This window comes from Grampus griseus (assembly GCF_964374135.1).
Source record: "Grampus griseus genome assembly, chromosome: 1".
Taxonomy (NCBI): domain Eukaryota; kingdom Metazoa; phylum Chordata; class Mammalia; order Artiodactyla; family Delphinidae; genus Grampus; species Grampus griseus.
Window position 1 is genome coordinate 29,468,309 of NC_139017.1, and position 15,630 is coordinate 29,483,938.

General features: G+C 36.7%; 1 protein-coding gene across 2 annotated transcripts in view; it reads right to left on the reverse strand.

Moving 5' to 3' along the window:
* EXO1 (exonuclease 1) overlaps positions 1-14,017 on the reverse strand; it is a gene marked incomplete at both ends in the record, with an annotated part of 36,850 nt that extends 22,833 nt beyond the window's left edge. For both annotated transcript variants that reach the window (XM_082672143.1, XM_082672142.1), the window contains 7 exons: positions 739-835; positions 1,517-1,704; positions 3,539-3,751; positions 4,679-4,816; positions 5,794-5,917; positions 8,652-8,771; positions 13,857-14,017. In XM_082672143.1, the coding sequence (XP_082528269.1) occupies positions 739-835; positions 1,517-1,704; positions 3,539-3,751; positions 4,679-4,816; positions 5,794-5,917; positions 8,652-8,771; positions 13,857-14,017 (1,041 nt within the window). The remainder of the gene's footprint in view (positions 1-738; positions 836-1,516; positions 1,705-3,538; positions 3,752-4,678; positions 4,817-5,793; positions 5,918-8,651; positions 8,772-13,856) is intronic.
* Between the last annotated feature and the right edge of the window lie 1,613 nt (positions 14,018-15,630).

A 15,630-nucleotide genomic window follows, 5' to 3' on the forward strand; every position in this document is an offset into this window, starting at 1 on the left:
GAATCAGTTATACATAAGAAAAAATATTAAGGAAAGCTGATAAGAAATAGAGTTTGCTTTTGACTGTGGATAGATTATAGGAAAGCATTTATGTAGATTCAGGAGACTTTTAGAATTATGTGATTGGTATACAGACTAGAGATTGGGTTAAAGATGTGCGAGTTCTCTGCATAAATGAGATAATTAGAGTCATAAGAACTTACTTAAGGAGTAAATCTGAACATAAACGAGAACAGAGTCTGAATGGAAATATGAACAGAAAAGAGAGAATGGTGGGAGAGTGTATCATAAGAGATACATACATACAATTGGGAAAAAGTAGAAGAAAACAGGAAAGGGCTCAGAGACACATAGCAGGGGTGCTCAGTAAGTATTTGCTAAATTGTGAATGAGCGAAAAATCAGTTTTTACTCCCCAAGGGAGGTATTTCTAGGTTTGGTCTTGCCAGAGGCTGAATGGGGTGAGATGAAAAAAGGTCATCAAACATTTGGTATATTCAAATGAAATGTTCAAGTGTAAAGGTTTGATAATACATTTTGTGGTCACTTTTTAATTTAAGGAAATTAACCAATATACATATTTTCTCTAACATCGAGTTGTTTTCAATCTACACCCTGCATAATGCCTGGATATAGAAATGCTTAAAAGATGTTTACTAAATGAAGATTTGCCTCTAGTCACAGTTCCCGAGACATAATTAAAATGTGCTCTTTTAGAAAGAAGTCTTTAATATGTTACCACGGCAGTGTCTGGATTGTAGTCATCAATCTGTTCGAAAGTATTTATATCTTTATTTCCAAGTGCTATTTGAAGAGCTATAGAATCATCAACATATCTAGGTTGGTAAGATTAAGGAAAAATGCTTTTATTAACAACCAAACAAATGATACTGTAATAAGACAGAAAAGTGTGTTCTATTGTCATAGGTTTATGACTTCAATGGACCCTACTTACTTTCCACATTCAGCTTTACTGAAACCACAGGCACAGTTTACTAGTCACAGCAGGAGTTGGCTATTTTCTGAAGCAAAGTCCCAAGGCATCACTTATTCCCTGTCAAGGGAGACAGAGAGGAAAGTCTTGGCGACTACCTATGTGACTCATGGCTCTACATCACCCTGGATGTACGTGGCCAGTGGCTGTGGGAAGAGCATCCTCAACTGGCATACTCATATGTTCAGAGCATTCTTCCTGGTTAATTGAGCTTGCTTGCCATGAGGGGTTCTCTTAAGTGCCACCTCTGGAGTATGTACCTTAAGTGACTGACTGTACATGTTTCTGTCAAGTCAATCTAAGTAGTTAGCAAGTTATAATGGATGAGCCTCAGGTTTTTAAACAAAAAGTTACTCTAAATTTTCGCTAGCATTGTAATTAAATTTAACAAAATAAAGATTTCACTATAAAAAAAGAAAGCAAAAAACAATTTGCAAACTTTTTACTGAATGTCTCACTAAAAAATCACCACAAAAATATGGAAGAAGTGCGAAGTTCTACCCTTCTGTTTCAGAAAGGATACCGCCCAGCATAGCTTAGTGTTTCAGGATCAATGTCATCTTCATAGGCATTCAAAGGGATGAGTTTCCTTTTGATGGGATCAAAAACGAGCTGATAGAGGAAGGTATTATTGGCCCGAATAAAGCCTTTGATGTAATCTTCTGGTACTGTTATATTCATCTTGAGATAATGTCCAATTTTCTTGATAACCTAATAATGAATGTAAAAATATTTATGAGTTATCTGCAGATAAAGAAGAGGGAATGCATTATTCCCAACACCTATCACTTTATATTAGAGAAGGATGAGGAGGGATAGAGAAATCAATTGCTTTTATCTACATTAAAAACCTCTACCAGTAAACCAACCATGTCATGACTTAAAATTCTAAGTCTCTATAACAGTATTTTCTTTGTTTGTTCTATTATTAATCCAAAGAATGAAAAATTCAGTTACACATCAAATTTACATTCCTAGGTATAACTTTAGGATACATTCTTCACCCTCAAAGTCCGTTTCATCTAGAAAACAAAAAACAAACAACACACGAAACCTAAGAATTAAAAAAAAACCAAATATTCATAGATCATATTTTAAAAATGAAGTCAACATTCTAATTCCTGTTAGAGTCATGGATGATTAAAGCTGGAAGGGGTTTTAAATCCTTTATATCAAACTCAGAGACAAAGAAGAGAAGACCCAGAGAACTGAAGTCATCCTGTAGTCACAGGCTAATTAGTGCATGTTGCTGTATTCCAAAATCTGCCACCATCTCCCAACCTTGAGACCTGTCTATTCTAGTACACCACCCTTAGTCCTGAGGACTCACATCTTGTACCCTTGGAGACAAAAAATGGAAATTCTGCTTTGCAAACTCTAAGGGCTTAAGAGAACTACTTAAGGGGGGGTGGGGTAGGAATAAGCTTCTTTAATGTATGTTTAATTTTTTAAGGTAAAGACATCAGAGAAATTATAGAGCAGCGATGTATGGGGTCTCAGAGTTTTCTAGAAAATACATGACACATGATACCACATCATATTATATGAGGAAGTAATACAAGAACCCAGTTGTACTCTATTAAGCCACATTAAAGAGATTTACATAAATGTGCAATTCCTCTCATAACTTTCACTTGTTTTAGAAGATAACTACTTTTCATAAAAATATGATACGTATGTTAAAATGTAATGAATTAATTATTGTTAATTTTAAGTGAATTAATAAACATTTTGATTTTTCTGTTTCAATTTCTTTTTTTTTTGGCTGCATTGGGTCTTCATTGCTGTGGGCAGGCTTTTCTCTCTAGTCGCAGCGAGTGGGGGCTACTCTTCATTGCAGTGCACAGGCTTCTCATTGTGGTGGTTTCTCTTGTTGCAGAGCATGGGTTCTAGGCACGCGGGCTTCCGTAGTTGCGGCACGCAGGTCCTGGAGCAGGCGGGCTTCAATAGTTGCGGCACGCAGGCTCTAGGGTGCGCAGGCTTCAGTAGTTGTGGTGCACGGGCTTGGTTGCTTTGCAGCATGTGGGATCTTCCTGGACCAGGGATTGAACCTGTGCCCTCTGCATTGTCAGGCAGATTCTTAACCACTGCGCCACCAGGGAAGTTCCTTCTGTTTCAATTTCTGACTCAGTAAATATCAATAGCTATAACCCATATAAAGAAAAATAATTGCCACAAAGAGATTTTAAGAGTGTAAAGGGATCCTGAGACCAAATAGTTTGAGAACCACTACTACAGAATAACAGTACAGAAATCAAAAGACTACATTTTAACATTAATTCTACCCTAGAATATCTTATCCTTAAGTTTTTTTATATTAGTCTTCATTTTAAAAAATTACTACTTGTTTTTTGTCAGTTGCTGAAAACATGGTTCATCCATTGCCAAAACCAAAGTTCTAGTGTTTTAGTCATTTTCTCCTTTCAATGACACCATATTGGATATGGATATAATAGAATATTTAAGATCCATATTCTGAGCAGTTCATCTATTATTTAAGAACTGCTTCAGAAACTGAATATGACACTTGGTAAATCACTCTTACCTTTAAAATATCTGGATTGTTGGCTAGTCTTAGTACTTTGCAGGCCTTGGCTAATCCAATCCCACGCAGCGATGAGAGATAGTCACAGCCTGAAAGAATGCACATATAACGGAACTTCTCTTCTGTGAACACATCCCCAAGCTGTTTGCACATTCCTAGCCGAGCCTGATCAACTTCTAGTCCATTTCCAAACTGGTCCATTTTTAAAATAACCTTCAAGAGGAATGGAAACTGTTAACACCTGAAAGAGCCATTTTTATTTTTCATCATCTAAGACATTGCAGTATTTCTAAGAAGTCTTTCTTGTTCTTTATCATAACTGAGAAGAGAGACAGGTAGACCAGTTAATTACTGTGATATTTGCAAATAAGTTAAATTGAAGCATAGGCTATGGCTAGACAAGGTCATACGCCAGAACTCAATTGTCTTGACTCTGGTATAAAGAAGGCCCTTTTTGACATGATAACCTATTACAGCAATTTATACAAAAAGCATTTTCTCCTTACCTTCTGCTTTTACATATTAAAGTAACCCTTTTGCTTAGTCTTACAGTAATACATGTCCATTGTAGAAAATTTGGAAAACACAGAAACTCAGGAAGAAGAAAACAGAAGTTGCCCCAAATGCCTCATCTATCACTGTTACCCAGCATTAACCTTTTCACAGATCCTTCTTCATCTATGAAATAAATAGATAATATAAATAATATAGATATTAATGAAAATGAAATCACCCTATAGTTTTGTATCTTAATATAATAAAATTTTCCATTAAATAGTTTTATACATAATTCTAAATAACTGCATAACATCTCATTAGTAGATAAGTTAGCTTATTTACCTAACCTAATTGAAAAATATAAAGCATATAAGTTACCATTATTAAAAAATAAGACCACTTTCCACTAAAGAATTTGGAGAAAACAAAACCCTCTAACTGTAAGGGCTTACTCTGAAAAATCGTCCAGATTACACAAATGTCAAGCAGCAAAACCTTTCTTTTCATTTTAATAAAACAATTATTAACAACTGTAAGTAAATATTAGTTGCAGGTATTAAATAGGATAAAAAACTTTAGCTCCTGATTTACACTATTTCCATCCACACAGAAAAATAGTATGGAGTAGTTGTAGTTAGGTACCTTTTTACAGCCAAAAGCGAGGAGATCAGAGTCTTCTGTAATTACAGCTTGTACAATACCAGCCTTGTTAAGATAGGCCAACTGTGCATCTGCTTCATATGGAGCCACAAGACAATCTACTCCCTGAGACCGAGCAGCCTATGCGAAAGGATTGGTCAATCTAAAGAACAGCATCTGCAAAGCACTGAACAACTCCCTATATCAAACCCATTTTATTACCAGCCTCAACATGTATTGAATACTTGCTAATACTATTTTTGAAAATCATTTCCTCTGAAGTTAAGTTTTTCTGCTTTTAGTGCTATATATATTGAACTAATCATACAGCCACTAAGAAATCTTTTTTAAAAATCAATATATAAATTAGGGAAAAAGAAATATTGCTGTACATTTGGGGGCAAATACAAGCTATAAAGCTTAATTATTTCAAATTATAGAAAGCTACCATCTTAAGAATGATTATGCTCTAAAAAGAACACAAGTCATGCGTTTCCCCAGGTTCTCTTATCACAGGACACTAGTCTGACACTGTACTGATGAAACAACAGAATTTAATCACTATCTTCCCATTTGTTTACCAAGCAGTTTGAACACAGACCTGAAAAGGGGGAAGTGTGGGCTATGATTTTGGGCATGCTGAAACTAAGATTTATGGTAATAGGTAATAAGGAAATAAGCTTCTAAGAAGCAGATCAAGTAGACTAGAAGTCTGTAGAGATCCTGAGTTGGCCAGGCTACTTCAACAGATCTCTGACAGTCATTCATGAGTGAAGGTTACAGTAACTGTCGAAGACTATGAGAGTGGGGTGGGATTGAACCTCCAGGAATTTATTCCTTGCATCTCTGCGGAGCACATCTATCTATGTAAGTGACACATCTAAAAAGGGAGAGCTTCACTTATTCCTTAGCATTTCTCCCTTGGAAACTGTTGGACTCCTCTCTTCTACCTACAGATACTGTTCCTTCTTCCTCTGACACCCAGCTTTCCTGAAGGTTAGGCCTAGAATAATTTTCCTCCCTTTACTTCCTTTAACAAACAACTCAACAAACAACTTATAACTAGCTAAATGAACACAGTAATTTGTTACTTTGGCTTAATTTCTTATTTAGCTCACCTTAATTACGTTGTGGGCCATAGCGTGTGTGATGTTGATAGAACGGGTGAAACATTCTCTGGCTTCTGAGACCTTCCCCTCACGGAGAAGATGCTTTCCCTTAAGAAGATTGGCTTGTCTTCTTCTGCAAGATAAAAAAAAAAGGTGAGAGAAGGAATCAAAAAATTACAATAAAACTATAATTCAAGAATTTTTCCTAGAATAAAAAATGTTTGACTCATTTGAAAGTGCACATCCAATCCTTGAGAACATTAACCCAGATCTTTGGGGCTTCTAGACAAAAAGAACAAGGATTTATAGTGCCTATACACACAAGCTTATCATCAGACTTTCCCATAGCAATGTTTCATGTCAAAAGAAAATGGAGTAATGAAGACACTTAAGAAAATGTAAGTCAAGGCTTTTACACCATTAAAACTAACTTTCCAGTGTAAAGGGTGCAACTTTATCAACATACTAAGAACTTGAAGTATACTGTTTCCTGTGAGTTTCTCTGTGGAATCTATTAATACTAGAGGACAAACTATGGAAAAACCAAAAAAACATGAGAGACATTGATATAAGGACTATTAATAGCCATCAGCTATATCGTGATTTGTAGACGCAAGACTAAATAACTACTGCTCTCTCCCTGTTTAGGGAGAGAGCAGTAGTTATGTGCCTTGACAATGTAGTACCACTATGTTTGAAATGGGGGGAGAGAGTGCACATGCAAAGGAAAGAAAAAGAAACTGTAACAGTTTTCAACAATCATATTGGTAGTGGTAGTATTCGTATTTTATTCTGAATCTATTGTTGAGTATAATGTGGGGTAAAATAAATGAGTTATTATAAGATATTCTAACTTTATTATCCTTGTATCCTTGAAAACGAGGATTCTTAGTAGGAAAGAAAGGAGCAACGGACACCATACAGAAAAAATTAAGTAAAAAAAAACCCTGTAGTCTTGAATTTGAATTGAAGTATCAGTATGAACTCATGAGGTTTACCTTTTAAGTAAACGTGCATATACACATACACACAAATTTCCAAGTTCACTTTTAAACTGAGCTCCAGAGATGAGGAGACTTTGTAGAAAAGGATTTTAAATGCCCCTCCCACCACTACAGTGGCTGATCCTACAGAGATAAGTCAGAAAGAGTACTCAGGTCAGAGACAGACAGCTGAAACATTTTTTAGCCTTTCTTGAAGTTAGCAAGAGGAAATAACTCTGTAATTAGAATTAAGAACAGGATGGGGGACACCCAGGTGGGATATGGCATGGACTAGTCTCTTAGCCACACTGGTTTAGGGTTGTCACCAATCCTTTAAGAAGTAACCTGGAACTAACTTTTTATTAAAAGTATTTTTAATAAACTGTGTATTATTCCTACTAGAATGTGGGTGCAGACAGTCTCAGTTAATCCTTTTATAAACTTTATAAAGTTCTGACTTTAAGAATCAGAGCCCACTAAATACAGCTAGATTGAAAAACCTAGACCTGAAGAGCCCTCTCTAATTTGATTCTAAGCCCAGAGATGGCAAAACTAGGCAAGCAGCACTCTCACAAAATGATCACTCAGTGAGGTTTACTTCTGTTTGGGGCTAACTCATACTACCTTTAACAACTAAGCCCAGTGCTCTTTCCTGTACAGCACAATGACTCCTGGACCTAAAAACTAACACAGGGTAAAAACAAGAACAGATGAAAAGTGGCAGAATAGGTGCTTCAATAAAATATAGAAATTCTTTAAAAAAAAAATACAGAAATTCTTTCTAAGGTCTGTTATAAAAATACTAGATTCTGTTGAGTTAAATATGAATGACAAAATTTCAATTATAACTACTGAAAGAACAGAAATAGAGTACATCACTTTTCAACTAGAAACAAGAGACAACAATAAGGTGGAAAAACAATCAACCCAGAAGTTAAGCAAGGTAGGAGCTATAGATTAGTAATTAATGATCAATGTAAAAAGAATAAAACTCTCCAGTTTTAAAAATGACAAAGATTGGGCTTCCCTGGTGGCGCAGTGGTTGAGAGTCTGCCTGCCAATGCAGGGGACACGGGTTCGTGCCCCAGTCCAGGAGGATCCCACATGCCGCGGAGCGGCTAGGCCCGTGAGCCATGGCCGCTGAGCCTGTGCGTCCGGAGCCTGTGCTCCGCAATGGGAGAGGCCACAGCAGTGAGAGGCCCGCATACCGCAAAAAAAAAAAAAAATGACAAAGATTGACAGAATGGATAAAAAAATTACAGTGATGTGTTCTTTATAGAAGACAAACTTAAAACCAATGACATAGTAAAACTGAAAATAAACAGAAAAAGACATTAGGAACATACAAAAGAAAATTGTTACTGCTATACAAACATCAGACAGGATAGACTTTAGAACAAAAAAACATAGAGACTAAAAGAGTCACTGCATATTGCTTCAATTTGCCACAAAAATATAACAAATTCTAAACTTGAATGCAACCAATAAAATAGCTTCAAAATAAACAAAGCAAAAAAAATCAGACAGAACTACAAGGTAATTGACAATTCTGCTATCATAGTGAAATTTTAATGTACTTTTCTCAGTAATTGATGAATTAAGTAGACACACATAAAAAACAAACAAAAAAAAAACATTAAAAAACCCAATAAGGATATGGAAGATTTGAACATTACAACCAATAAGCTTGATTTACTGGACAGACATAAAACCATCCACTCAATAACTGAAGAACACATATTCCTTTCTAGCACACATGGAACATCTAAGGAAATCTGTTCATGTACTAGAGATTAAAATAAGCCTCAACAAACTAAAATAAAAAGAAATTCGTATTATACAGACCACAATCTCAGATCTTAAAAAGTTAAAGAATTAACTTACTCTCTTCTAGACCTCTCCACTTCCTTTTTAGAAGGTAAAGTACATCCATCAAATACCAGGATAGGCTTGATCCCATGAGATAGTAACATATTTACAAATTTCATACAAAATCCTACATACCTATGAAAATGAAGAAAATAATTAAATGCTTTGCATCTTTAGGTAATACTTTTGCTATTTTTAAAACCAAATGAGACATATTATGAAAAGAGGTTTCTGTTTTTAAGCAAATGTTTTCACAGGAAATGTAAACTCTAATTTAGACTTGGATCCTAATGGGCTATGGGATATTTGCTTTCCTAATGTGTAGATTAAAAGGCTTTGACATCCCTTTCAGTTCTGACATTGTGTGATTCTATATCTAGCCTTTTTACCCCATTTTCTTTTTTTTTTTTGCTTTGAGAAATTTCAAATCTATTGAAAAGTTGAAAGAATAGTAGAAAAAATACCTGATTTCTCCAACAACACCATTATCATATCCAAGAAACTTAACAGCCACAAAATACCATCTAATATACAGTCTACATTAAAATTTGTCTGATTGTCCCAGTATTGTTATAACCAGTGGTGACCTGCTAAATGTTTAACAAGTTCTAGAGAAAGTGGTACCTAATATGTAGCATTTGTCAATCCCTGACATGAATATTCTACAGTGGTGGATAAACTACCAATATGGGCTCACTAAATGCTGAACTGGGAGGAGATGGTGTATAGCCAGCTCATAAAAATTGACTCCAGCACAGCACCGCTACAATTTTTTTCCCTAGTCCAGGATGCAAACAAGAATCAGGTATTGCATTTCAATTTTTATTCTGGCAAGAGAGTTAACAATAGCTCCACGTAGATTCATTCCAGGGTCACATGGATGGCTCAACATATGCAAATCATCACTGTGATACACCACATCAACAAAAGACAAAAACCATGTGATGATCATCTCAACAGATACAGAAAAAACATTTGACAAAATTCAACATCCATTCATGATAAAAACCCTTATGAAAGTGGGTAGAGAGGGAACATATCTCAACATAATAAAAACTATTTATGACAAACCCACAGCCAATATAATACTCAATGGTGAAAGCTCAAAGCCTTCCTGCTAAAATCTGGAACAAGACAACGATGTCCGCTCTCACCACTTCTCTTCAACATAGTATTAGAAGTCTTTTCCACAGCAATCAGACAATAAAAAAGAAATAAAAGGTATTCAGATTGGTAAGGAAGACATGATACCATACATAGAAAACCGTAAAGTTGTCATATAAAAACTACTAGAACTGATAAATGAATTCAGCAAGGTAGCGGGATACAAGGTTAACATACAGAAATCTGTTGCGTTTCTTTACACTAACAATGAAATAGCAGAAAGGGAATATAAACAAACAATCCCTTTTAAAATACTTAGGAATAAACCTCACCAAGGAGGTGAAAGACTTATATGCTGGGAACTACAAAACATTAATAAAGGAAATTGAAGAAATGAAAAGATATCCCATGTTCTTGGATTGGAAGAATTAATATTGTTAAAATGGCCATATGACCCAAAGCAATCTACAGATTTAATGCCACACCCATCAAAATACCCAAGACATTTTCATAGAACTAGAACAAATAATCCTAAAATTTATATGGAACCATAGAAGACCCAGAATTGCCAAATCAATCCTGAGAAAAAAGAACAAAGCAGGAGGCATAACCCGCCCAGACTTCAGACAATACTACAAAGCTATAGTAATCAAAACAGCATGGTATTGGCACAAAAACAGACATACAGATTAATGGAACCGAATAGAGATCCCAAAAATAAACCCACACACCTATGGACAATTAATCTTCAACAAAGGAGGCAAGAATATACAATGGGGAAAAGACAGTCTCTTCAGCAAGTGATGTTGGGAAAGTTGGACAGCTGCATGTAAATCAATGAAGCTAGAACACAGCCTCACACCATACACAAAAATAAACTCAAAATGGCTTAAAGACTAATATAAGACAAGACACCATAAAACTCCTGGAAGAGAACATAGACAAAACATTCTCTGACATAAATCATACCAATGCTTTCTTAGGTCAGGCTCCCAAGGCAATAGAAATAAAAGCAAAAATAAATAAATGGGACCTAATCAAACTTACAAGCTTTTGCACAGAAAAGGAAACAATAAACAAAACAAAAAGACAACCTATGGACTGGGAGAAAATATTTGCAAATGATGTGACTGAAAAGGGCTTAATTTCCAAAATATACAAACAGCTCCTACAGTTCAATTACCAAAAAAACCCAAACAACCCAATCAAAAAATGGGCAGAAGACCTACATAGACATTTCTCCAAAGAAGACATACAGATGCCTAATAGGCACATGAAAAGATGCTCATCATCACTAATTATTAGCGAAATGCAAATCAAAACAACAGTGAGACAGTGAGGTACCACCTCACACCACAGAATGGCCATCATTAAAAAGTCTACAAGTAATAAATGCTGGGGAAAGTGTGGAGAAAAGGGAATCCTCTTACACTGTTGGTGGGAATATAAATTGGTGCAGCCACTATAGAAAACAGTATGGAGGGAGGTTCCTTAAAAAGCTAAAAATAGAGTTGCCATATGATCCAACAATCCCACTCCTGGGCATATACCCAGACAAAACTGTAATTTGAAAAGATACATGCACGCCTATTTTTACAGCAGCACTATTTACAACAGCCAAGACATGGAAACAACCTAAATGTCCATTGAAAAATGAATGGATAAAGAAGATGTGGTATACATATAAAAGCAATGAAACGATGCCATTTGCAGCAACATGGATGGACCTAGAGATTATCATACTAAGTGAAGTAAGTCAAAAAGAGAAAGACAAATACCATATGATATCACTTACACGTGGAATCTAAAATACAACACGAACGAACACATCTATGAAACAAAAACAGACTCACAAATATAGAGCACAGACTTGTTATTGCCAAAGGGGAGGCGGGGCTGGGGAGGCAAGGATTGGGAGTTTGGGATTAGCAGATGTAAACTATTATATATAGGATGGATAAACAACAAGGTCCTACTGTATAGCACAGGGAACTATACTCAATATACTGGGATAAACCATAAGGAAAAAGAATTTATATATATGTATAACTGAATTACTTTGCTGTACAGTAGAAATTAAACACAACATTGTAAATCAACTAGACGTCAATAAAATTTAAAAACAATAGCTACACGTACAACTGCCATCAATTTTAACTCAAAAATATGAAAAGACACAATCTTAAAAGATAATCTTCTAAATCAAATATATTCATCTTAATGGAAAATTCACTACATTGTTCTTTTTTTCCTTTTATTGTAAACCAGTGACAATAGACCTTCATTGTCTACAGAACAATGATTGTGACCTACTGATTAAGTATCAAGTAAAAATAGAAGAAAGCAAACATAAAATTGTAATAAATTTTAAAGGAAATTTACTTTTTTTATTAAAAACTAGACAGAGGAACTCCCCTGGCGGTCCACTGGTTGGGATTCTGTGCTTCCACTGCAGGGAGCATGGGTTCAATCCCTGGTCAGGGAACTAAGATCCTGCACGCCGTGCAGTGTGGCAAAAAAAAATTACTAGAGAGAATATAAACATCAGACACCTGGTGCCCTCACTTTATATATTTTAGACATCTTTCCAGGTCAGCACATATAGAGCGACATCATTCTTTATTACGGTCATAAAGGTTTATCATAGGCTTATCCAAATTTTCTGACCTTTTCTGGTTAATATCCCCATCCAAAGGTGAAAAAGAAAAGGAAAGTAAACTATCAAATGTGACTTACTAGTTGCAGTGGGAAAAAAAATTACACAATACTTTGCTGAAAGTCCTGAAACTTTCTAGTTCAGTAAACATTTACTAAACACCTACAACATGGTCAGTCCTGTGGAGTTCATCTCTGACAACAAAGGATACTCCCTGTACTCTGGACAACTCTTCCAGTTAGTCAAAAATCTCAGAATCCTTAAAAATTACCAAAGAACTAGAGATAAAGTTTCTCCCCAGTGAAGACAATTCAAAGAAACACTGAAGGTAGCACTGAAAAACTTGCAGTCTTCAACTGTAATCGCAACTGCTCAAATTTAGTGGTGGAAAAGAAATCACTTTCAAATAATGATTATAACATGGGCTTCCCTGGTGGCGCAGTGGTTGAGAGTCTGCCTGCCGATGCAGGGGACACGCGTTCGTGCCCCGGTCTGGGAGGATCCCACATGCCGCGGAGCGGCTGGGCCCCGTAAGCCATAGCCGCTGAGCCTGCGCATCCGGAGCCTGTGCTCCGCAACGGGAGAGGCCACAACAGTGAGAGGCCCGCGTAATGCAAAAAAAAAAATGATTGTAACAGTTGGAGTGGCAGAAGTGCCCAGACTCCTTCAGATCCACACAAACTGTAACAGGTCACTTTTGGTCAAATTAACTCCATAGGCCTGAAAGCCCAAAACATACATTCACCTTTCAATAATGACTTCTCTGTTACTCTCCATCCCCACCCCCTCCCTCCATCTTCTGTAAACAAAAAGGGTTATTACTGTCCATTGTGCTTAAGTAAATCAGACTAAGATCTGTGAGCCTTTCCTCTAGGAGATAAATAATATATTGCAAAAAAGAAAACACATAATAGTATCCAAATTCCTGTGGGAAATCTCTGTCCAAAAACTATGCTTGCTTGTTTTTCTAGTGTTTCTATTTAAAAAATAAAGAGGACATTCGTCCTGCCTCAAATGAGGTCACAGAGTTATGACTGGATGTCAACAGGGTCACTAGTTTTGGCCCCAAGTGAAGTAAAAGGGAGTCAGAACACCTTGTCCCTTAGAAGCAACTGCCTTGTTTTGCTAATAGGGCTTAGCAATGTGTTGTCTGTACCCAAGAAAGTAGGAGTCTGAAATCACCATGGATTTTTAGAATATTGTTAAAAAGTTTATCTTACATAAAGAATAAAGAAGATAGTCTTTGTCCATTAGTGTCCTAATACTCTGGCTTAGTAGAAAGAATGAAAACTAGGACTATAACGTAGAAGGAAATGTTCCCTGATTTGGCAATATTCTAAAGCACATACTCTCACGTCTTGATAAACCTGGCATTGAATAAAAATGATTCCTTTCTGAAAAAAAGGCATTATAAGTCTCATTCTTAATTGGCAATGAATTAATATAAGGTCCAAACTTACTTATCGGTAGGTTCACCTTTGGCTAGTTTTTCAGCACAAGCAACAGCTCCTTTGTGAAGCCAGCAGTATGTATCCACAGCTACTACCTGCCCTTTATACTTCCTCATGTGGATAGGTTCAGAAGCTTCTTTGATAAATTGCAGTAATCCTTGTATCCCCATAGTGCCAAGTTAACTACATGATATGAAAAGAGAAAGGCAAAATTTAAAGCAAAATATATTTACCCAAAAGTGTTGGAAAAATAAAGAAAAAGAGCTTGGAAACTGATATAGCAACGATTATTGTTCAGATATTTGAGAATCATGCTCTTTAATATTTTAAGTGGGCTCCTCCCTGTCAAACAATTTCCATAGTCTAAAATATTTACCCCAGTCACTAATACTATCTCTAATGCCACTTCATAGTTCCTTAATGTTTATTCTTTCTAAAGTGCCTTCCCACTTGGAATCATAACGTTTGCTCCAAGCCCTTAACACAGTATAAAGCAAGCAGAAAGTACTAAAAAAGTATGAGACTGTCTTCTCTCCAAAAAGGCATTGTTAAAATCTATAAAACTATGTATGCTATGATACCACATTGCCTCTACACAGGCATTATAAGAAATAACATGCAAAACAGTTTGTAGAACATTTTAACTGAAAAATAAAATAATCAAACACAATTATAGAACTAAAGCTGTACTTTTCTAGGAATGAAATTTACTGCCATCAGAATGCTTTATTCCAAGCAATGAATGTTGTTTATAAGCAGTGGTGGGTGGCATCCAGAGGCAACTCCACTGGACTCTCTGAAAGCTATCCCCAAATAATGTGAAACCATGCCTGCTGTGCAAATAGTTTCAAGAAAAATGTTTTAGCTTCCCACCCTCTTCGTCTAGGTTGCAGCCCCCAAGCCCTTTCTATATGGAAACCTGTAGCTGCCAGTCCTTTCCCAAGCAACTATTGCCCCTTCCCCCAACTCCCCTGATAAAAAAGTAAAAGCAGTAGACACTGAGTAGCTGCTCAGCATTTCGTAAAATAAATCTCTCCCATAAGGCATTACGTTTGGGAGGAAAGGAAGAAAGTACAGGATCAGAAGTCAGACTTACCCTGTTGAAACCCTGTATCAAAGCTGTGATACTCTAGTCCAGCAGTTCTCAATTTTCAATTCTTGGCACATTCTCAACTCCACTCCTAGGGACTATGATTCACTAGTCCTGGAGTGAGGCGGGAATTCTAAATTTTAAATATGGCAGGTAATTTGGACACAGGAGGTCCTCTAGCCACAGTTTAGGAAAAACAATTAGTCTCCTACCTCTCAGACGTTCCTGAAAAGAGGTTTCTTTCTCTGAGGAAAACTGACATAGTATATACATTTCGTGAAACTTACATTTTTTTCTAAGTTAGGTAAATATTCTCGAATAAATGTTTCCTCTTCAGCACAATGAGAACGATGGGGGGCCTTAGGCACAAAGCATCCTCAGGAGACCGCCCGCAGCACCAAGTAGTAGTGACAGCACAATGTCACCGCTCCATCCCGTTTCACAGGGATTGGCAGGGAGGCCCACAAGCCCTTTCCAGGAAACACGTTCCTTTGGCCTGCACAACGTTAAGAAAACAATGTACTTGTCAAACATTTGGAAGCTGGGAAGTTGCTTGTAAAACTGACCTGATAGCTTGCGCAGGAGAACGAGAGGACCCTCCCTCGGTTCGCCGAACCGCAGCCCTGGCCAGGCCGAGCGCGCTCCCCCGGCCCATACACCGCCGCATTTCAGGGGTGCCCCCCAGCCCCGCGC